Raw genomic sequence first — 23359 nt, 5'->3', positions numbered from 1 at the left:
TGCTTCATGATTTTACTGACAGTGCAAGTGGAATATATCTGATGATATAATTTTTTAAACTTGTTTCCTAAACAAGAAAGCTCTTTTTTATATAGGGAGAGTCTCATGGAATAGGTATGTTAAGTTGAGAGGATAATACAGGCACTCCTTGACATACGCGATAGATGCATTCCTGGAAAAGCGCACGTATCTCAAAATGGCATGTGTCAAAAGCTATTTTCCCATAAATAATGGTAAAGGAATGGGTTAGGGGATTTCACTCACAGACATATAATCGCCTTTATTATCCTATCCTATATCAATGCAATACATATACACACAATATAATACTTTAAATTAAAAGGAAAATAATGTAAACTCTAATATAGTTCCTACAAAAATAAAAATGTAAATAAAGAAATACATTCTTACTTGTAACTTCGCCGGAGTTGTGTTGTTGAGCGGATGGATGTAGACGAGTAGACGTTACAGCGTACGATCACAACGAGAGATGTGAGACGAAGGGGGGAAGAGTGCTGGTGTACACGCAGCAAGATGCTGTACGCACACTATAGTACACTAGTTACCGTACCGGCACTGGCTGCTGGCTCTGCCATTGGGTCGCGGTGCCAGGCTAGGGTGCCACATGTCGCGTTGCGGATGGCATTCCGAAAATGTCCTCACGTATGTCAATAAAATGTCTAAATACAAAGCGGGCGTTGTTCCAAAATGGCATATCACAAAGCGCATAAACGGAGGATTGCCTGTATACTTATGATGCGATGAAGCATCCATGCTGCTGGCTTATCTGAAAAATATAATCTAGACAGTTCTCCTTGGCTGTCCCATTGGTCACTCGTACCCTTTTTCTACTGGCACATCTGAGCCGTGCCAGTGGAGACTCGCCATATTGGTGGTTTTCCACTGGCTATTTGCAAAGCTGAGCCAGAAGCAAACTGAAACTCCTGATCTCATTAGACTGATGTCCTTTGAATCTGGCTTTGGACCAAGCAGGGCCAGGAGCGAGCTTTGTCATTCATCACCCTTGGAAGTGGGACATTGATGTCACACGCTCAATGCATGTTATGTCAGTAGAATGCCTTGGATGCTGCAATGGAAAAACAACCTGGATCCTTCTGAGCCACGCCAGGCTGGTTTGGTAAAGGCCCGGCATGGCTCGGTTGTACAATGGAAAAGAGAGTTCTTATGTCTGTGCAATATAAGGATGTACATTGGATGATTCAGCATGCTCATCTTTTTTTCACATTTCTTGTTGCAGTGAAAGAGTTCCTGGCGAAGGCGAAGGAAGATTTTATGCGAAAATGGGAAAACCCACAGCAGGTGAGAGCAAGGCAATCCACACAGCTTTACACACACAACAGCAATCAATGTTTGTGAGCCGCAATGCAAGATGGGTTCCTGATGCTGTTTTGCCAACATTAGCACGTTTGGCTATGTATGGTGCGAAATAAGTTCAACACTCATACAGACAACATCGGCACTGGGGACACTCAGGGCAGTGGGCATAGATGGTACTGGCCCCCCACCACATTATCTATGCTGGGCTTAATGGGCACTCACTAACAGCACTCCACCACAGTCTATTTAGGGATGTCAGCCTCCAACGAATGTTTGTGCATCTAAGATGTAAATTGCTATACTTCCAAATATAATTAAGAATACGTTGAATTGTTATTACACCTTAACAGTTGTGAGTTTTTATAGCTTTGCTCTGTGTGAGGTCACTCATTCTCATATGTTGCTCCATATCCTAGAACTCCTTTCCAGCAACTATAAATGCTGTTCTCTACCTGCCGCTATTCAAGTCCATGCTCAAGACCTTTCTTTTTTGCTCGGCCTATAACTGACTGCCTCTGATTCATAATTTGTTCATTTTTGTTAGGTCGTGTAATAGGTTGTCGTAAACCCTCCTCCATCTTACACAGCCAGTTAATAAAAGTGTCACGTGAATCAAACGTGCCAAATTTATGACTTCTTCAGGTACACTAGTTTAGAGAATAATCTCACAACATGCAAATGGTTACGCATTTCGGGGGATATTATATCCGGCATCATCAAGTTAACAGGAGCTCAGATCTGAAGTGCCTCGCTATAAAATAATGAGTTGAGATGTGATCATATTTAAATGCTATATATACAGCCCCTTGTCAATCCACTGCTGAATGAAAGTCTCTCTACACTGTCAGTCATAGTGATTGTTTGGCCATACTTTACTAAATCCTGCCTCAGTAGCTCTCCCGCTATATTTTTTCACCTGATGACGTTGCTTGTGTTGCGATCGAAACGTCGTGATTTTTTATTATTTTTCTATCTACGTGGCTTTATCGAAAGACCCAAAGAATACATACTTTACGAGGCTGGTATGTGCGGGTTTGTGAAGGGGTAGGAAACCCAGGACTCATTTAATTTAACTGAGATTGGGGCCATCCATTTAGTACGTACGCTTGGAGGGGGGAGAGGGGGGATAACCCAAATGCGTACGCTTGTGTATGAGGGGTCTACTGACAACGTACGCATGGGGGGGGAGTGAAGTCTCGATAATAATGTGTCTACATTGACCTTCAAATGAGTTAGATAGTCCGACGGTGGACTATCTGTTTGCTTAAACACGTTAATATTATTCATCCTTGATCGTCTCTGCGTGGATTAAATATCGGCCGTTCTATTGGATTGGGGGGGGGGGGGGTGCGTCAAGCTTTCGTACGCAGGTGGTGGGAGGGGGTGTAAAAAGTACATGTGCATACAAGGAGGGGGGAAGGGGTCAAGTTTTGACAGATTTTTGTGCACGTACTAAATGGATGGCCCAAATTTGGGCACATAGTGCCTTATGTCACCACAAATTTGGTCACATTTAAGCCCTTTAATGAATCCAAATTTGGGCAGCAAGTTGGTTTGCCTCCAATGATTAGTCTGTGGGTTCATGTCCTTTCTGTGTGGAGATTTACATTCTCCCCCTGTTCTGGATGGGCTTCCTCTGGGTTTTCCAGTTTCCACCCATATCTAAAAAAAACATGCAATGCTACTGTTATCGACCAAACATCCCAATGCAAATGAATTGCCTGCAAATGTATCAATTGGTATTGCACATAGCAACATCACCGCAAAAGCTTGGCGGGACCTTTCGGGAAAAATAGGCTTAATGCTCAGTAAGGCTTCCCCTGGGTAAGCAAGGCTAATAAAAAAAACTGTTTTGTAATTTTTTGCATTGGAGTCTCATACATGTTGTGATTGTTTGACAGTTATTGTGTAGCCCATGAGTTTCCTTTATGTTTGCATATGTAGTGACTGTGCTTGTCAATAGTGCTGGGGCTTACCAAGCCACGGCGGGTAATGTGTTGTCATTATGGGCAGCCCGAGTTACGGGATGTAGTACTGGCCCTAGCGGGGCTTGGGTGAGTGCTGGTTGGCGCGGAGGCACCGCGAGCGCCACCGGTGGACGGGGACCGCATGGTGGTCACGTGGTCCAAAAGAGCTCTCGGGAGCCTTCGAGAAGGAGCTCGAGAGACCTGGAAGGTGGACGGGGCGAGGGGCGGGGCCAGCCCCAGCCCAGGGGCATCTAACGAGGGCTCCGTGAGGAGCTCGGGGTTCTTCGTGTGCTGGTGTGAAGAAGATCCACGTCGGGGAGAAGAAGCCTCTAGCCACGCGGTCCGGGACCTAGCTCGTGGTCCGGACCACCAGGATAGCGAACCGTGTGTAGTTCTGCCGTAGCATGGTGAGATGGCCATTCGAGACCCGAGTGTAGATTGTGTCGTGTTACGTACCGTTGTGTAAATAGTGTTGCTCCTAAGATAACGTCTGCGACTCAGTTGGACTCACTACACATAGGAAAACCACACTGGCCGAGATAAACTTTCGAGGATTTAAATAGCGTGACGCAGTTCTCCAACCGTCTGAGCACATATCTGATAGATATTGTGCTCTGTTAAGCCCTCTGACCAAAGCATCAGTCTGCATCTGTATTAGGCAATTTATCCAACCATGCATATTGTGTCGAGTTGAGCCAAGCTTTAGCCTCTATTCCATCAGAAGGGCTTTTTAAACGAGGCTTTGCATCTTATTGGCGCATATTGCATATAAATGTGCTGGGAAAATGAGTGCATTTTATTCCTTTGCATCTATGCATGCAAATACAACGTACATGCTGTGATCTTGTGATTGTAATGGTGATGGTAGAGGCTTTTCTTCTTGAATGCTCAAGCTGAGGATGCAGCTGTTTCAAGAAGAAATGTAATTATTGTTAATTAAAGGTGTTGGTGTTAAAGTTTAAGGTTAATCTTAGATATCGTTTGTAAGGGATACCTGCGAGGTTGGTGGTTACTGTTAAAGTTGGGGGTTATTATTAGCGTTAGATGTTAAGGTTAGGGGTTAATGCTATAGTTATATTATTAGCGTTAGATGTTAAGGTTAGGGGTTAATGCTATAGTTATGTTATTCGCGTTAGATGTTAAGGTTAGGGGTTAATGCTATAGTTATATTATTCGCGTTAGATGTTAGGTTAGGGGTTAATGCTATAGTTATATTATTCGCGTTAGATGTTAAGGTTAGGGGTTAATGCTATAGTTATATTATTCGCGTTAGATGTTAAGGTTAGGGGTTAATGCTATAGTTATATTAATCGTGTTAGATGTTAAGGTTAGGGGTTAATGCTATAGTTATGCTTTAATTGTTCGAGTCCGAGTTAACGGTTGGGTTGATGTTAGGGTTAATGTTTGCTTAAGGGGTTAGTGGTAGGATTTGGAGTTCATATAAACGTCATGTAATGTGTTATTGTTATAGTTGATATTAATAGTTGGATGTTAAGGTAAGGGATTAGTTTAAAGTTTTAGGCATTAGTTTTGGGGTTAGTAGTAGGTGTTAATGTTTGTGGTAAATATTTAGGTTGGCAATAAAGCTTAGAGTTAGTATTCTTTGGTTCTTTCAGTAAAGTCACGTAGATAGAAAAAATAATAATAAAAATGAAACCATGACGTTTTGATCACAACACAAGCGGTCGTCATCAGGAAAAGGGGGGTTAGTCTCTAAAGGAAAACTGTTCATAAAGGTTTAAAATGGGCATAGCCCAAGTGGCAGCAGTATTGGCGGAGCAGCTAATGCTAATGTAAGTGATGGTCAACAACGGGAGCTGGCGGTGGGTTTCCACCAATTAAAGGGCTGCCAGGTAAAAATTAGCATGTTGATGTAAGATCGGAGAGCGGCCTCCACGGCGAGCGCGCTGAGGTGGCTATGTTAATGTGAGAGATTAGCATGTTAATGTGAGAGATTAGCATGTTAATGTGAGAGATTAGCATGTTAATGTGAGACATTAGCATGTTAATGTGAGACATTAGCATGTTAATGTGAGATCTCGGAGCCATCGCCACGTCGGCGCACGGAGGTGGCTGTGTTGGTGTGAGAAATTTAACCTGTTAATGTAAAATCGGAGTGCCGGAAATAACAACTAACATCGGAAGGTGGCAGGGTGGGAACATCACAATCAGTTATGACTTAAACTGGTTGATTACATCCTTCCAATGATTGCTAAGTTTGTACCCATCCTCTCGGTTGAAATTGTGTTAGAGTTAGTGTTTCCGTTCAATGTTTGTGTCTGGGTTTAATATTTGGGTCAGAGATAGGTGCTAGCCTTAGATATTAGTCTTCAGTGTCAGTAGGTGTTAGGTTAATAGTTAATTTTTAGTTTTAAGGGTGAGTGTTATTGTTCAGGTTAGGTGATGGGGTAAGAGTAGCGTGTTAGGGTTGGCCAGAGATAAGGCATCAAGCTATGTGAGCACTGTGTGTTGTCTGTGTCCCATACAGAACACGTCGTGCCTGGAGGACTTTGAGCGAATAAAGACGCTTGGCACAGGCTCGTTCGGCCGCGTCATGCTCGTCAAGCACAAGTCCAGCGACCAGTTTTTCGCCATGAAGATCCTCGACAAACAGAAGGTTAGGAGGCCAGGCTGTAGCCAGCACTGTGCACCATACACCTCACACATTGCACACACGATGTACCACACACACCGCACATTGCACACGCCATACAAACACACACCATATTCAATACAAGATAAAGATCCTCCATAATATACTGAACAGACTTGGGGGAAGTGCTGTTAGCGAGCACCAATGAAGGCCACTATTCACCACACACACCATACACCACACCTCACACTCCCCATACAATTATCATACACACTTTTACACCACACACATCGCACACAACCTACACACCATACAACAACAGCTTCCATTTGACACTAAGTGTGGTGACATCACTTGTGCCAGGCTAGGTGAAGTGTCAAAGGTTCACTGACAGAAGGTTAAGAGACAAACCCAGGTGATGTCGGTTGACTGGCTGAGATGACTGGCAAATGCACTGCCTTTGGGCTCCACTGTGCCAACTTGCTGTTTTTTAGCTCCCCGGTGCTCTGCTCATTCTTGCACGTGTCAGTCTGCCCTCTTATTGTTGGAGGGTGACTTCCTCAATCTGCCCAGTAGCATTCTTCAAGAGCCTCTTCCATAGAGGCCGATCTTGACAACCTTTATGCCAGTGTTCAGCAAGTAAACTCAGCTCCACATGCACCTGGACCACTTAAGTTCATCGTTTCTCTAGCCCTTGCTGCCATTGTTGACAATCCTTGTGTTGCCCTCTACCTTAAAAATTGGCTTTAAATAGAGAAGTGAGATTTATGGGTAATGGGCGGTGGAAGTATAAGATCGCAGGGCCAGGAACAAAGTTCCCACAACAGAACTCTGTATACTTTTCGATTTAAAGCTTTCGTGACTGCAGGGATTCATCTTCTTGGTTCTTTCGGTAAAGTCACGTAGAATGGAAATAATAAAATAATAAAAATAAACATTATAAAATACAATTCTCACGACGTTTCGGCCACAACGCAAGCAGCCGTCCTCAGGTGGAGAACAGGTCTGTCGAAGACAGTCTGAAATGAGACTGTAGGGGCAAGTGCTGTTAGTGAGCACCTATGAAGGCCGGAACGGTACACGAGGGGGTGGGTGGCCAGTACCACGCCCGACCACCTTTGTCTCCCCAGTGGAGATGTTTACACATCGCACCAGGTACTCATTTGAGGCTGAGTCGACATAGGGGAGGCCCAGGACCGGTTCAGATAATTGCCACTGGTGTTGGCCGTTAGCGAGAATCGAGCCCCCGGGTTGCCAGGTTTATAACGCAGCACCCTAACCGCTACACTCTCGCTCCCCACCATATGACACCACACACATACACACCAAAAATGTGCACTATACACCACACACCACTTATTTACCACACAGCCCACACACCTAAATACATAGAAACATCATACATATGTAGTGGCATAGCGCTGGCTGCTGGTGAGAAAGGGCAACTGCGGTGTATGGCAGTACCCACGTCAACAGGCCACGATCGACACGAGAGGGGGTCATCTCTTGGAAAGGCCGGGGAACCCGCCAGTATGTTCCAGAGAGGGGCATGGCCAGGGTGGAGAAAGGCCACGCTGAGAGTATCAGAAGGGCCCCTGTGGGGGACCTCGTGGCTGTTTCTGGAAGTGGGATCCCCGTCGTGCTGTTCAAGGTAGTCGTCGTCACCACCTCGTCGCCATCGTCGCTGCCGTCTTCACTCTATGTTGCGCTGATGATTGTTGTTGGCTATTTGCATTCAGCGCCGTCAGTGTTAGACAGTTAGTGTTTTGTATAGACTAGCAACAGTAATAGTGTGTGCCCACGTAGGGTGTGTATTATCCCGATGGTGCTCGTTCAATAAAAGAAGTGCATCCAAGTCTTACTGTCCTCGAGTTAAGTCACTACACATAGAAAGATACTCTACCTATCGGGCATAATTTTCACTTGACAGAAGGCAGTATCCATAAGATGTTGTTTTTCTCCCGAATATTGCCCCCTATTGAATTTTTTTTTTGGCCAAATGTCATCATCCAATAAGAATGTTGGTGAAAGTGGTCGACCTTTTGCCAAGCTACAGCTGACCCAATATTGTCAGGTGAACGGGTGGGACAGCATGTTAGCCTCAAGGCCATAAAGAGAACAAAAGTGTGTGGTGATTAGAATTGGTAGATGCCTGTGATTTCCACAGTTTTTGGTGTCCATTCTAGGCCCCACGCACAGCTGATGAACTGTTCTGAGTTATGGATGTGGCAAAAAAAGGTGACACACAAATTCTTATTTGGCCCTAGGAATAAATCTTCTCAATACCTTAGTACAGCCTGGAGCTGGCCAAATGGATGATGTAGGTTATTTTTGCGGGCTCACACCATCACACACACAAGCACCGTGCGATCCAGTGCGACAGCAAGGTGGCCCTAGCCACTGCTTTAGTGCTATTTGATAGGGAGTGACCATCCACACTTGCACACATGTTTATGTAACTCGCAAAGATCTAGTTTCTTACCGCAACACAGTTATAATTTAATTTATTGTACTGTAAACAGTAGAGCAAGTAGGCCACTGCACATATGAAATAGTGATCTGTTTGCTGTACTTGCCAACATCATTTTCGGAGTGCTGTCTGTTCCCTTATGATTTTCCCCGATGTACAACACTTGGTCAGACATCCAATTAATACTGGTAGGAACCTCCTGGTTACACCAGCCCACAGGGGATTATTGTGTCCGTCCGTCCGTCGTGCATCCAAAAATGGGAGGGGTGGGGCTGGGTGAAGAGGGGAGGGTGGGGCTGGGTGGGGAGGGTGGGGCTGGGTGGGGAGGGTGGGGCTGGGTGGGGCTGGGTGGGGGGTGGGAGAGGTGGGGCTGGGTGGGGAGGGGCTGGTCACCCCGTGGTGCCATTATAAAACTCAACGTTTAATCTACTCACGCCGGCTTGTGCCCACCCTCACAGTCGGCCATATTTGCGGAATACACCACACCGCCTTTGACCCTGGCCATTGACTGAGCAACCCAACGTTCCTACCAGCTCCCTCCACAGGAATGTGTTGGACTTTCAGGTGCAACAGCATTATTAACTTACTTCTATTGCTGTTGTTATAGCTGTTGCTATTGCTGTTATTGATGCAGCTAATACCCATATTTTTGTTCATAATAACCGCTATTTTTGTGTTTATATTGTTATTCGAATGGTTTTAGTGTTGTTACACGCATTCCACAAACACGTGTATGCATGGCGTGTGTGCCGTGTGCGGATGACTGCAGGTGGTCAAGTTAAAACAAGTGGAACACACGCTCAATGAGAAACGCATCCTGCAGGCCATCAGCTTCCCTTTCCTCGTGCGCCTCGAATACAGCTTCAAGGTGATCCCGGCTTCACCTTGCTCTCCGCCATCCCTCCTTGCTTCTCCCCGTTACTCCGTGTGCTTCCTATTACCTACAAAATCGTCTCTCCTGACCCTGTTTGTATGTAAATTTAACTTCTTTCCTGCCATATGTAGCCGACCGTGCTCATCCTTGATCGTAGCTTCCTGACCAACTGTCTCATCTTTGAGACATGCTCTTCAGAGCTACTCTTTTGGGATCGCCGTGGCAAGCGCTGCTCCTCCCGTCTCATCTTTAGTTTCCTCTCCACCACTCTTCACCCTTCCCCACTCGACTTTGCACCCACATCTCCCCACATCTCTCCTTACGCCTCGCTATTCATCTTCGTGCATCATCCTCTCCTTCCCCGTAATGCTTCACCTGTCTACATATCTCTTACCTGCTAAGATTATATGGTACGCGTTGGGTAAGCACGTTGCCCTAATTCTTGTGGACAGGCAGCGCTTTCAATGTAATGTTAGCCAGCTGCGATACTTGCCACAACTGATAGTTGTTCCGGCCGAATGTGGACAGGCACTCTTCGCTGTGTGCCACAGATTCTTTGGAATCCTCAGCTCCATAAATGTGAGCAATCCACACACCTTATATTAGCCTCAAACAACAAATTAACTGGTTGGTCGTTAGCTTAATAATTGCTATTGAAGTGTGTTTTATTTCAAACACCGAATATTGAACAAATTAGTTCCATCAAATCCCAGTTTGGGATCAACTCAACCTGTCATCACTCAGACCAAAGGAATGAGTACCACTTCCTGGCAGGTCAACAACAGGGGTTGTCCTGTGCATGTGACATTTTGATCACAGGATCTGTGCCATGAACAGAGATGAGCACTGCCCAAATGCCCCTTTGAGGGGTGAGACACGTTGATTTTTTTGTTCTAAATTAATATTAATAGAGCCGAGCACACAGATGTGTGTTCCTGATACCACCATACTATGTGTTATGTATATCATTTACTCTGCACCTTCTAAATCATAAATGTCCACGAGACTTAACTAACGAAGCCTCCCCCTGCGAATTGATACATTTTCATGATTCAGGGCCCTGATTTAAATCAAGAATTTTTTATTTTTGTCTTGTTGCTTTTTGCCTTTATTGTCCTGTTTGGTTTGTACTCTAATAATAGATTTGTTTTATAACGTATTTTTGAAAAATATTCACATAGCGCTGAACAATTACGGAGCAGTATTATGGTCACATTAGAGGTAGTCTAGCCCATACAGATAAGAGAGAGACAAGTACGACCAATAACAAGCATGGTACTGGCTGTACCATTCTGTCCTGTCTTGTTTGTTCTGTCTTGTTAATATTTGAGCCATTTTGTTTATTCTGACCATTAGTCATAAATAAAATATTTCCTTAACATGTTTGCATAATTTGGAAATAATCTCATCTTAACACGCACCATTCATTGTATGTGTCATGAGAAAATGATGACATTTTTATTGATGAATGCCTAACGCTGATGGTGGGAGGCTTTTTGCCTATGTTAATTAGGGGTCATTTTTATCACGTTGAAAACGGCACGAATTGTAGGGCACCAAAAATAGGTTGTAAAATTGCTGTAAAAGCCTCCATTACCCACATACTCCTCCTCGTGTCTGTTCCCATTAGCCATTTCTCCCTCCCTCCCTCCCTCCATCAGTGCCTTCTGTGCCCTCCAAGAATCTCTGCTGTCACGAGCAATTACTATCCCTTTATACTGTCCGAGAGTGCTCCAGGTTGGATCCCCTGACCCGAACGCAACCACATCTGCAGTACAGCCACTGACCAGGCAGTGAGACATTGACTGTCTTGCTGCATCCCATTAATCGTTGTTGACATGGCTTTCTGTCACTCTCATCATTCTACTGCTGTTCCCACGATCCTTGCTCTTCATGGCCACTGCTTGGAATTAGGCTCCGGTGCTTTGACATGGTCAAGCATAATAGTATCCCATCGCAAGCATGTTCGTCGACTTCTTTAATCAATGAATATTTAAAGCATTACATGTGAACCATAGTGGCTCGTGTGGGAGACGGAAGAGGGACGTAGTGATGCCCGATGTGTTCCACAGGACAATTCCAACCTCTACATGGTGCTGGAGTACGTGCCCGGTGGAGAGATGTTCTCACATCTGCGCAGGATCGGCCGCTTCAGGTCTTGACAGACAGGCGCACGGATGAACGAGCACACAGGCACATGGATGTACCGATGGAGACACATGGATACACAAGCAGCCATGTAGCCCTGGGGTAGGGAACCTTTCCCCTACTGGGGGCCGAACAGGATAACTTCTCATTAACATTTGATGGGCGGGAGTTTGGTGCAGTGGTAACACCTGTGTCTCAGAATACGTAATCTCCTAGGTTCGATTCCTGACTTGGGCACCTTTATGTGTGGAGTTTGTATGTTCTCCCCCCCCTGTTCTGCATGGGTTTCTTCCACATTCTCCATTTTCCTCCAGTAGCAAAAAAAAACATGTAATTGGTATTGGCCGAAACATCCCATTACTAAAATAAAATCCTGCAACTTACTTGCGATTTTGTTCCCTATTGCGAAAACCTGGTGGAGCCATCGTGAAAATGTTTTTCCTGGGTGAACAAGCGTAACAATATTAAAACAAACACCTTAGTGTTATCGAATAATTGTGCGATAAATTACATGTGCCTCGTATGAAGATGCACCTCCAGCGACAGAAGTGACTGAGCACGCACTAATTGCATACTCGTGTTTCCTCTAGTACCCAGTTAGTGCAACTAAGATGCCTGCAGTGATGGATAATTATTGTTTGCGGGCAGTTTAGAAGTAATAGGCCTCATGTGGCCATGGACTGTATGTTCCCCACCCCTGATATAGACAGATGTAAGCCGGTTGGTGCTGTGATTAAAGCAACAAATGTTGTCGATTGCATCTCATTGCTTTCTGTCTTCTGTTGTGAATGTCAAAGTTGCTTCCCCTATCCTTCCATGCAATTCCCAGCATGGTGTATATAGTACCAAGGGAGTTGTAAAATGTGGCATCTTGCCTCAGCTACTTTTGTCGATCCAGCTGGTGCTGAGGTTATAAAGCACTTGATTCTTGACAATTGGAGGGTTGCATGTTCAAATCCTTGTCAAGGATCATCTCAAACCATTATCACTCTGGGGTTGTGATAGATTTGGTACCACTCTCTGGGATGGAAGCAGCAGTGGTCACCCTATGTTGAGACTGGCCCAGACTATTGGAATGGGGAACTTTCACTCCTGTTTCAGGGCCATCGGTAGGTATGAGCACCTCCCATTGCATGTGTGTGCATGCACACCTTTACGATTTAGGTGACCCGAACTCTTATGCCAGGCTCTTGATAAGCAGGAGAGATGTAGAGGCATGTAACATGTGGGCGATAAAGGATGTAGGGCGTGGTTGTGGTTACATCATTTAATGTGCCATGTCAACCTTAATAGGTGCTCGCTAAGAACATGCCCCCATAGTCTACAAGGTGAAACAAAATATGTATCTTTGCATTAGTGGGTGTGCATCTGTATCTGTGTGTGCGTACATACATGTGAATGTCCTGGTAATACATGTGTATGCATGCATGTGCCAGTGGTACAAAACGTTCTGAGGCTAATATAGAGGAGATTATCAGAGGCTATTGATGTTGCAGCTACTTATAGTCCATGTTGCGTGTATGCAAATGGCACAGTATTCTAGACGTCTTTGTTCCTTATTCATGCTTCATCTATTATAGGTAGACCATGAAGGAGGCTGAAAATGTTAAATCATTGTGCTGTCATAGAATGTTTGCTGCTGAACCGAAAGGACGTTTGAAATCCATGTTCAAAGTGTTTGGGGAAAATGCACCATAATGTGCAACACTTAAAATGTGGGTTTCACAACTTTGTCCGAGCAGAAAGACTGTTGATGATGACTCCAGGTCAGGGCGGCCTGGGACTGCAATGATTGAGGCCAACATCAAGGCCGTGCAAGGACATAGCTTTGTAAAACTTCCCTGTATATGGGATTCCTGGAAAACACTCTATGCATGATATTTTTGGAATGAACAAGGCATGTGCACCTTGGGTGCCGGAGCATGTGGACACGTGGCAAGGAGTGTGACCACTTCTCATGATAATCTAGAAGGGCTGAAGGCAGACGGAGACACATTTGAGGCAATGTATTACTTACCGGTGATGATACCTTGATTTGTCATTCGGACCCTCAGTCCAAGAGAAATCCATGCAGTAGAAAAATCGAACTTCTCCAACGCAAAATGTTCAAGTTGGACCACTCTGCAGGCAAGATCATGTATGCCATATTTTCAGATGCTAAAGATGTGGTGCATATTGACTTCATGTCACACACAGAGACAATGACAGCTCAATACAATATCATGCAGACTTTCTCCATCGCCTGCGTAAGTAAAAGAGAAAATACATGGGAAGATGAGAACCGCACCCCTTGCCTGTGCGTGACATTGCCCCATATCAGAATCGGAATCAGAATATTTATTTATACTGGAGAAATCCGAAGAGCTATAAAGCTATTTTTCACAGATGCCCAGTAGGCGCAGGTAAGAACGTCACAACAACAAACAATACCAAACATGGTAGTTGTGCAAAGTACAGGAAAGGTAAACAATCACCCAAAAAACATCTAATTAAAACTAAGACCATCCCCATCCTACGAGGCATAGCCCACTGAGGTGTTAACTTGCGTTTTAGAAAAGACCTGGACACAAATTAAAGCTCGGCAAAGTGGCTTATAATGTGGAAATTAAGAGCAGCAAAATAATCTAAATAATCTGAATGTAAAAGCTGCAAAGACTAAGAGTGTCAAGGAATACCAGTTGGACGAACTCCCACACGCTGCCTATTCCGCACACCTGGTTCCTGGTGACTTTTTTCCGAAGTGACTAAATATTTACGTTGGTCACGTTTTGTTGGTTTTGACGAGGTGAAATAAAATAAGGTCACATAAGACACTGACTGTGAAGTCTGTAGCCACCAAGTGGTTATGTTTTTTGGCTGGTGAATGGGAAAGCTTGGTTCAAATCTCACTAGGATTTATTTAGTGATTTAAAAAAATCTATTTTGTTTTATCCCAAAGTGGAGGGGTGTTGTGCCCTGATTTGACAAAAAATTGCTAATAGAAGGCTGTGTATGGGAACCTGAATGGACAGGATGAAAAGTTATTTCTGCAGGGATTTGGAAAGCTTCATTATTGATATGAGGGTGAAGGTGTTAATAATTGTGTGGTTCTTTTTCGGGTTTGTATGTAGTTTTAATGTATGTTCGGCTCAGACACTTTGAACCACACCCTCGTTTTTACATGCACATATGTATGTGCTGTGCCTTTGTTTATTTACTTGCCAGCTTATATATCCCCACGTGTGTGCAAGTGTGCTGTGGCTCTGTTTACAAACTAGTGTGTTAATGCCCTGTGTTAACGAGGGTGTGGTTCAAAGTGTGCCGGTGTGTGTACCGTATTTTCCCGCATATAACCCGCGGGGTAGACCACTTTTTACATACAAAACAAGACCCTGCCGGGTATATGGAGGCACGGGCTATCCCAAAAATATTTTTAACGTGTGACATGTCATAACTCGTTTAATGTTTTCATGGTAGGACTATCCACTATGCAACACTTACCTTTGACTAAAGCACTGCTGAATAAACCACTCACACTAAAATTTAACATGTTATCACGTTTTAAATTATTCGAATTGTTTGTACAATGAAACGACCGTTTGAAGTGGGCGCACTTTGTTTACCGGAATACTTCCAGTGGCTGTAGGGGGATTGCACAATGGGAAGGGCCTTAATCGTCTACCAGATGCGGAATCATAATTTTGCCGAGTCCCTTCGGCCGCTTCCATTGGCTGAGCACGATACAGTCGCGACCATGAGCTTTGTTTCAAACTTCCAATGGCTTTGTTGCCAGGAGGCAGTGGCGTTACATTAGTGCCGCTATTGTCTGCGCAGTGCACAATCTACCAGTGCTAAATCTGTACAGGGGTAACTACCGGGTCCAGTAGCTGTAATATGATGAGGTCGAATGCTGGTGAGCCTAACCGTACGCTTACTTACAGTACTTATCTACCGGTTATGTGTTACTTATTTATCGGATATTTACTTTTGTTACTTGTTTACTGTTTTAAGTTCATTCGTTTCCGGTTAGTTTGTTTTCTTTGTTAACAATTGATAGTGGAATGTATTACAAATGTCAACTTTGTATTAATATCATGGAATTAAGCTGCGGTAACGACTTTAAATATATGCATGCGGGGTATATGGAGGTGCGGGCTATCTGAAATTGTTTTACACAAAACGCTATTTTTGTGGGGTATATGCGTCTGCGGGTTATATACGTATGCGGGCTATATGTGGGGAAATATGGTATATCCCTGCGTGTGTGGCTATGTGTGTGGCTATGTGTGTGCCTGTGTGTGCTTAGGTGCTGGTGTGCATATCCCCACGTGTGTGTGCTGTGCCCAACTGTGTGCAGTGGTGCAGGGGTTAGCACTCTGCGCTACTAACCCAGTGACCTTGAGTTCAATTCTCACTTCTGGTCAATACCAGTGACGGTTATCTGAACTGGTTCTGGGCCTCCCCTAGCTCGACTCAGCCTTGACTGAGTTCCTGGTGTGGTGTGTAAATATCAGCACTAGAGAGACAAAGGTGGCAAGGCGTGGTTCTGGCCACATTACCCCATCATGTGCCATTCTGGCCTTCATAGGTGCTCACGAACAGCACTTGCCCCAACAGTCTGTTAAGGCTATACGGGCGATCTTGTTGTCTTTACAGTGAGCCCCACTCACGGTTCTACGCGGCACAAATCGTGTTGGCGTTTGAGTACCTGCACTCGTTGGACCTCATCTACCGGGACCTCAAGCCTGAGAACCTCCTTATTGACCAGCAAGGATACATCCAGGTGCGCACAGGCTCACACGAAGTATACAGGAGTATACAGGAGCATCAAGGCACTTAACACATATTTTACTCAGTCACTCAGGGTACACAGAGGTACACAGAGGTACACACAGCTACATATAGAAAAAGGCACATGCAGGTATATATGGGAGTAGGTTGGGGAGTATATCACCAGTGGTCTGCATGGTAAACCTATACGAATGGTAAACCCGTTGCCTTGGGCCTACTCTTGTGCAATGACAGGAAAACACTATCCTTCCACGTGTAACTTAATTGGCGTGCAGCAGGGGTCTTGCTAACATTTTTTTATGTTTCATAATTTTCAACTCTTTTATTTCCATGTGTGAACAGGTGACAGACTTTGGGTTTGCTAAGCGCGTGAAGGGGCGAACCTGGACTCTGTGTGGAACACCAGAGTATCTGGCTCCCGAGATCATCCTCAGCAAGGTACACTGGCTCACCCTCAACTGCTGCACACACTCCCGCCTTGACCACAAATGTACCTGCTGCTGTGTGAGAGGACTGGTGGTACAATGGTTTGATCGCTGTACTGTGAACTTGACAACCTAAGCTTGATTCTTGGCCATGGCTAACATCAAGTTATTTTTTTAACCGGTCCTGGACTGTCCCAAGTCCAACTCAGTGTTATATGAGTCTCCGGTGTCGTGATAACAAATCAGCACTGGGGAGACGAAGGCGGCCGGGCGTGGAATTTGCCACACCATCCCCTCATGCCCTGGCTCACCTTAATAGGGTGTTCACTAACAGCACTTACTCCAATAGTCTATTGAAGGCTGTACGGGAGATCTTGTCTTTTTGTGTGCTTACGTAGAGAGCAGCAGCACATGCATAATAACATCGGTGTCAAGTGGTATCTGAACTGTTCTGGGCCTCATCTAACTCGAGTTGGTCTTAAATTAATACCTGGCGTGGTGTGTAAACATCAGCGCTGGGGAGATTAAGGCATCCCAGCATGATACTGGCCATACCACCCCATTGTGTGCTTGTGTCACCCTTAATAGGTGAACAGTCGTTAAGGCTAAAGGGATCTTTGTGGCTGTGTGTGTGCTTGCATGTGTACAGTCAACGCTTGGTAAAACCAAAACACGTAACACAAAATGTACTAAAATTAGGATATAAAAAAAGTATGTATTGTTTACCGGTGTAGATTGGGGCAAGAATGTGTCCTGTTTTTTGAGAATCGGCGCCGCCGCCTACTTGACCCTTGTTCAATATTTCCTTCTTCAAGTGATGGGGTAACGGCTGACATTGAGTCGCTGATCCTCGCCAAGTGAGGAGCAGCCAAACGTTAAACCAGCTTGTGGTTAAAAAGGTGCCAGTGAGCACAGTTAATCCGTAGCCTAGATAATCGAGAGCAGGCTGTGTATAGTTGATGAACCACCGTTGCGCGGTGCTGTTTTAATTGTGTGGACATGCGTGCCACTTAGGGCTACAACAAAGCGGTTGACTGGTGGGCGCTGGGCGTGCTCATCTACGAGATGGCAGCTGGGTACCCGCCATTCTTCGCCGACCAACCCATCCAGATCTACGAGAAGATCGTCTCTGGGAAGGTACGCGTGTCCCAGCACTGCAACTTACCTCATTGCCCACTCGTAAATTGTCCTCTCTCTGCTATTGTCAGAAGTTACTACTATAGAGTTAGTTACTACTATAGTCAGTTGATACTACTTTGGAGTCAATAGATATGACTTTTGATTCAGTAGATACTACTATAGTCATTAGATACTACTGTAGAGTCAGTATTCACTACGATAGAGTCGATAGATACTACTATTGAGTCAGTCGATACTATTGTAGAGCCAGATACTATTGTAAAGTTAGATACTACTATAGATTCACTAGACACTCCTCACTCTATTGTGTGTAGGGTGTGTAGGTATTTATGCCTATGCGGGGGTAAAAATATATTTTGAGGGGGGGGTCGACAATTTTCGAAACATTAGACCAACTATTTACCCCCCACATTGTATAACTTTTTGGACTTCTGCAAGCCTCTTATCATTTTGTTGATGGACAAATGGGCAGACAAACAGAACGCCGGGCTTTCACAACAGCTTGGTGTTTGTTTATGTTTGTTATGTTTTTAAGAGAAGTTTTGAAATATATTTTTCTCCCGGGCAACGCCGGGTACTTCCTGCTAGTTATTTAATGTAATGTGTGTGGTGAGTACCACATTTGTGTACCCATTTAATGAATACACAATGTTTGCAATAATATTGACTTCATGTACATGACTTTGTGTTGTTTATGCAATCAAGACAATTGCAGTTGGAACACTTGTTGAAATATGTGAATAAATATGTTTAACCATGTGCACCTTGTATTGAAAATGGTAATCACCTTGTAATAACAGGAAAATGTAGTGATTGACACACAAGTTTAGAAGACATAGGTTGTTTCAGTTGAATGTGTTTACGGGGATAATCATCGTAACTAAACAAGGTGTAAGTACGAGTCAATGTACCTGTTATATACATTTCTGAAATGCGCTTGACGTTTGCGTACTTGACAGAATAGTGGCATAATGGCTTTTGCGCCACATGAAACCAACCACCTGAGTTAAATTCCAAGTCAAGGTTAACATGCGGTATATGAAGTGACATCTGCATCAGTCTTCACCAATCCACAGTGACCAGTGTGATGAAGTGTGGTCAAACATCCCACTTGACACCTTCCATCAGTGGATTGGCACAGAGCTTTTATGGACAATACAAGCAAGTCAATGAAGCTAATAGGCTGCCTGTTGCATCCCACTTGCATGTGCCCTCACTGCCATTGTCGCTGCAGGTGCGGTTCCCTTCTCACTTCAGCTCGGACCTCAAGGACCTGCTGAGGAACCTGCTCCAAGTGGACCTCACCAAGCGATTCGGAAACCTCAAGAACGGCGTCAACGACATCAAGAACCACAAGTGGTTCTCCACCACCGACTGGATCGCAATTTACCAGCGCAAGGTGCCTCCCCCCATCTCTAAGGCAACACCACCACTGACGTAAACCTGAACTCAACTGTGAAACGAAGGGGACAACCTCAAACCAGGCGGCAGTGATGACGAGCCCGTAAGAGTGGTCTTTGAGGGGTGTGTGAGCTCTGTAACATCAGATTACTCCAGTATAAATACATTCTCTGATTCTGATAAGACAGCAGACCTAGGATTGGTTGGGTGTCCACTGCAAATAAAATTTAATACAAGAAAGCAAAACGATGTATGATAGTTCTAGATTTGAAGCTTTCGTGACTGCAAGGATTCATATTCTTAGGTTTTTTCGGTAAAGTCATGTAGGTAAAAAATTAAAATTAATAAAAGTAAAATAAAAATTAAATAAAAATCACGACGTTTCGGAGGCACCTGAAGACGGAAGCTTGTGTTGCCTCCGAAACGTCGTGATTTTTATTTTTGTTTTTTTTTACTTTTATTAATTGTAATTTTTTACCTATGCGACTTTACCGAAAAAAGCTAAGAAGATGTATGATAGCATCGTTGGAGTGGTGACCTCGTGACCTTTGTTATCATTCCTGTGCCCACTCGGCTCACACCTCCAGGTCGAGGCTCCCTTCATTCCCAAGTGCAAGGGCCCAGGCGACGCCAGCAATTTCGACGACTACGAGGAGGAGGAAATCCGCATCTCGTCCACTGAGAAGTGCGCCAAGGAGTTTGCCGACTTCTGAACACCGCCTGCGCCTCGCCTCCTCCCTCCTCGCTCTCCCGGTCCAGCGTCGCCCACTGCGTGTCCACCCTGTCCGTCCGTCCGACCGTCCGCGTGTTGAAAAGGCAGACGGGGTCGCCCCCTCCTCCCACCCTCACACCAAGACACATGTACATGTCAACCCATAACCACCACAACTGCCACTCACGTACACACGACGTTTCCACCCTCACTCCCACCACTCTTGAGACACGTGTACACTTGGCCGAGCCCACCTCGACACATGTACACACGAGATCCCTCTTGCTGCAGCGACAAGCGACACGTGTACACACAACCTTCCAACTAAGAAGCATGTGTACACACGATCCCACCCACAACAACTACGTGCATGCTCACAACCCCAGCCATCAACACACGTACATACAGCACGTGCCCTGCCATCAACACACATGATCCGTCTATCCCTGCCCCCCTACCATTCCCCATTCTTGGCATGTGCACGCACAACCTCCCACGAACAGCACTTACACATACGGTCCCCTCCTTACCAACACACGTGTACACACGACCCCTTGAATCTTCCCTCAGCCTTGCTCCACCGCCCTTCCTGGGTGGCATATTTTGGGTGTTGCGTGCACCTCCACGTCACCCGAGGGTTGACCCTAACCCATGGACCTCCTCCTCCTCTCCCCATGGATATGCTGCTGCCTGCTCGCCGCATCAACAGTGCCCCGCTTCCTAACTGCTGTCACACTGTATATACCTGGTCCCGAGCGCTTCTCACGGCTCTGCTGCTCTCTCCCGCCCCCTTCTTCACATGCTGCGTAGAAACGGGGGTCCCCTCCCACTGCCTGCCCTCGGCCCTTTCCCTCCCTGCCCCCCCCTCCCACCAGCCCCTGCCACCTTCGTTTACCTCCATCTGTCAGTGATTCGGTCGTGGGCGTTGTCTGTTACAATAAAAAAAGCCGGTAATGTTATTTTTACTTTTACTTAACGAGTGCCAATATTTTAATCGGGACTCATCCCGCACCTTCTCTTGGTTAGGGTGGAAGCGCGGTATGGACAGTTAATTATGACTAAAGGCAAAGGATTGATAATGAGAGTGAAGTTTTTTGTTGTCCCTGGAGTGTCTGATTACTGTGATTGAATGGTCAGTTAGGGGAGCCGGAGTGTGTTTGCCAGCCCAAGCAAGAGCAGCGATAGCAGTGGTACACAGCGCCATTGACATGTGGCTACTCGAAAGGTTGCGCATCAATTTACTCTATCATAGCGACTGCCTCGTGCGAGTGCTCCGGTAAAAGTGCATTTAGAAATAGCAGCCATACCCCAAGAGCGGAGGTGGGGGGCCCTTTGTGCCACCCTTTTAACTCTGAGCTCAAACCCTGCCTCTGCAAAGCGTTGCCAGCACTTGGTCGTTTTGTCAGTGAAATTTGATTCGTATTAAAGAAAATGACAAGGCCAGGCTTCAGGTGACTGAATATTAAAACTTGTTTGGCACCAGTGCAGCAACATTGCAAGGGAACTAACGTGTACTAGCCATTGGGGAACCATGTGTCAGTCTGTTGGGCTGATGAAATGAGAATGTTGCCCACGCCATGGTAAAGACAATGCAGCCATATGTTTATCACTATAAAGGGTTGGGAGGTGGTTGGGTGGCCACAGAGTATGTTTTAAAATATTATTTGGCCATCAAGCAGAAATGTGTGAAGATGAAAGATTTAGCTATCACTGCTAAATTGATCCCTGCAGGTTTGTTAACTGGGGAAATGTAAACTTTATGGTTTGGGTCTAACAATAAGCAAGAAGGTTCCCAGTATCTCACCGAGTCTGACGACACAAGGGGTTGTGTGTTCCGGCACGTGACCAAGGCTTAGGTGAGCGATCTAACTCAACACATCACCTATTAGACTTAAACACGAAGCCTCCTCCAAAGCCATGTCCATAGGAAACACCTCTCCATGCCCAAATGAACAATGTGGTGACACTCGTGTCTCTAGATGGCCCTTAAATTTCACATTCCTATTTTGGGGGTCAGTCACTCTTTGAGGTTTGGTTGTCTTCAGTTGGCGGTCGACATTCGAAGTGGGCTGCGACCCTCAAAGAAATGGCGCTGCCCCGTGGGCGCCCCCACCGTGATCCGTGGATCAACATCACTCGACGCCGGTGTACGGCAGCTAGAGCAGATGATGCGAGCGCTGTCGCAAGAGGTCACACGTTTGGTGCAACAGTTCTTCGTTGACTATGCGTGATGAATGAATGTTGATACTCATTTTATCGAAGCCAGAGGAGGATGGTGATGGGTTGAGTTGATCCACCACCTCGATATGAACTGGTGATTTTCTAATTGTTGATCACTTTGCAGATGGTGTGCCACCCAGCCAGATCCTACGCTATGGCTCACCTTTTAAGTTATAATGAACTCGGACCATTGCAGGTAACATCCTGTAGACCTTTAGATCCATCCGTAGCTCTCACACCTAAACCCTAACCTCAACCTATCATTCTAAAGCATGCCAGGGTCCACAGACTTGCTGCTGCTGATTTTACATAGCTGAGTGAGAGAAGTCGTATGCTGTGGGAAGTGAGCCCTCTACAACTCGACCGTTGAACCCCATTTGTCTGTTTTGTTTACGAGGGGCTGTGGAAGGTGTTGAGAACCAGATATATATATATATATGAGGAGCATGCACAGAACCACACTGTTACATTTGTCCATGTAGCTGCCCCTGTTCATGTATTTACCCTGTAATTGGTCTCTACATATCCATGTTCAGACCCGTTGTCAATCCACTGCTGGGTGAGTACCTCCCCACGCCTTGTGGGTCATGGGGGGTTATTTGGCTAAACCTCACCACGCTGGTTAGTCGTGTAGGTTGGAAGTCGTGGAGAATAACCTTGGCAGGACAGTACAATAATGGATTTTGTTGAACTGCCGTCTACTGCCCACCACGCACTCTTTAGCCTCTAACGCCTGTCCTGCATGGTGGCTGCCCATCCAAACACTATCCAGTTTCAACCCCGCTTTAGCTTCAGTGATCTGGCACCATGAGGCGCATTCTGGGTGATTTGGTTGTAGGCCTTTTATTGTGTTGCCCTGTAATCGTTCGAAAGTTTATTAATTATGTAGCTTTAAGCTAAACATAATTCTTGGTCGCAACTTTTCTACGTTGGTAATGCGTCCTCAGAACATATTGACAGTCCCCTCGCACATATATACAGTCCTGTATATATACGGTGTATAATGTGTTGCTGTTCAAGCGACTGTACATGGTGTAATAAAAACAAAATTGGTCAAAGTCTTCGGACGATGTTTCTGCTCCACACTAGACGATTTGACACTTCTCAATTGCAAGAGTTTTTTCCAATACCTGAAACTTTCATCGCGTTTTTGCTGGCCACCAGTCACAACAGATATCACCTTCCTTCACTTAACCAGGTCACGGCCCGTTGAGGTCCAGCACCTATGACAAGGGAGGTGCATTTGTAATCATCAGAATCAGAATGTTTATTATCCTGGAGGAATCAGATGAGCTAAAAAG

General features: G+C 45.3%; 1 protein-coding gene across 1 annotated transcript; it reads left to right on the top strand.

Moving 5' to 3' along the window:
* Positions 1 to 1155: 1155 nt before the first annotated feature.
* On the top strand, positions 1156 to 23116 carry LOC133350622 (cAMP-dependent protein kinase catalytic subunit alpha-like). Its single transcript, XM_061565191.1, has 9 exons — positions 1156 to 1320; positions 5794 to 5922; positions 9138 to 9236; positions 11315 to 11397; positions 16026 to 16152; positions 16503 to 16598; positions 17600 to 17722; positions 18960 to 19124; positions 19714 to 23116. The coding sequence occupies exons 1-9, from the start codon at positions 1168 to 1170 to the stop codon at positions 19837 to 19839; spliced, it is 1101 nt and encodes a 366-aa protein (XP_061421175.1). The 5' UTR covers positions 1156 to 1167; the 3' UTR covers positions 19840 to 23116.
* Positions 23117 to 23359: the final 243 nt, after the last annotated feature.

Source organism: Lethenteron reissneri, chromosome 4 (assembly GCF_015708825.2).
Source record: "Lethenteron reissneri isolate LAM-NWPU_2019-01 chromosome 4, ASM1570882v1, whole genome shotgun sequence".
NCBI lineage: Eukaryota > Metazoa > Chordata > Hyperoartia > Petromyzontiformes > Petromyzontidae > Lethenteron > Lethenteron reissneri.
The sequence above is the reverse complement of the archived record's forward strand: the minus strand, read 5'-3'. Positions and strand labels throughout refer to the sequence as shown.

Bases quoted from the DNA above. Each gene is read 5' to 3' on its own strand.
- LOC133350622 (XM_061565191.1), top strand. From the start codon at position 1,168: ATGGAAAAGAGAGTTCTTATGTCTGTGCAATATAAGGATGTACATTGG. The intron at 11,398-16,025 runs GTCTTGACAGAC...TTGTCTTTACAG, and splicing joins CGCAGGATCGGCCGCTTCAG to TGAGCCCCACTCACGGTTCT. The intron at 16,599-17,599 runs GTACACTGGCTC...CGTGCCACTTAG, and splicing joins CCGAGATCATCCTCAGCAAG to GGCTACAACAAAGCGGTTGA.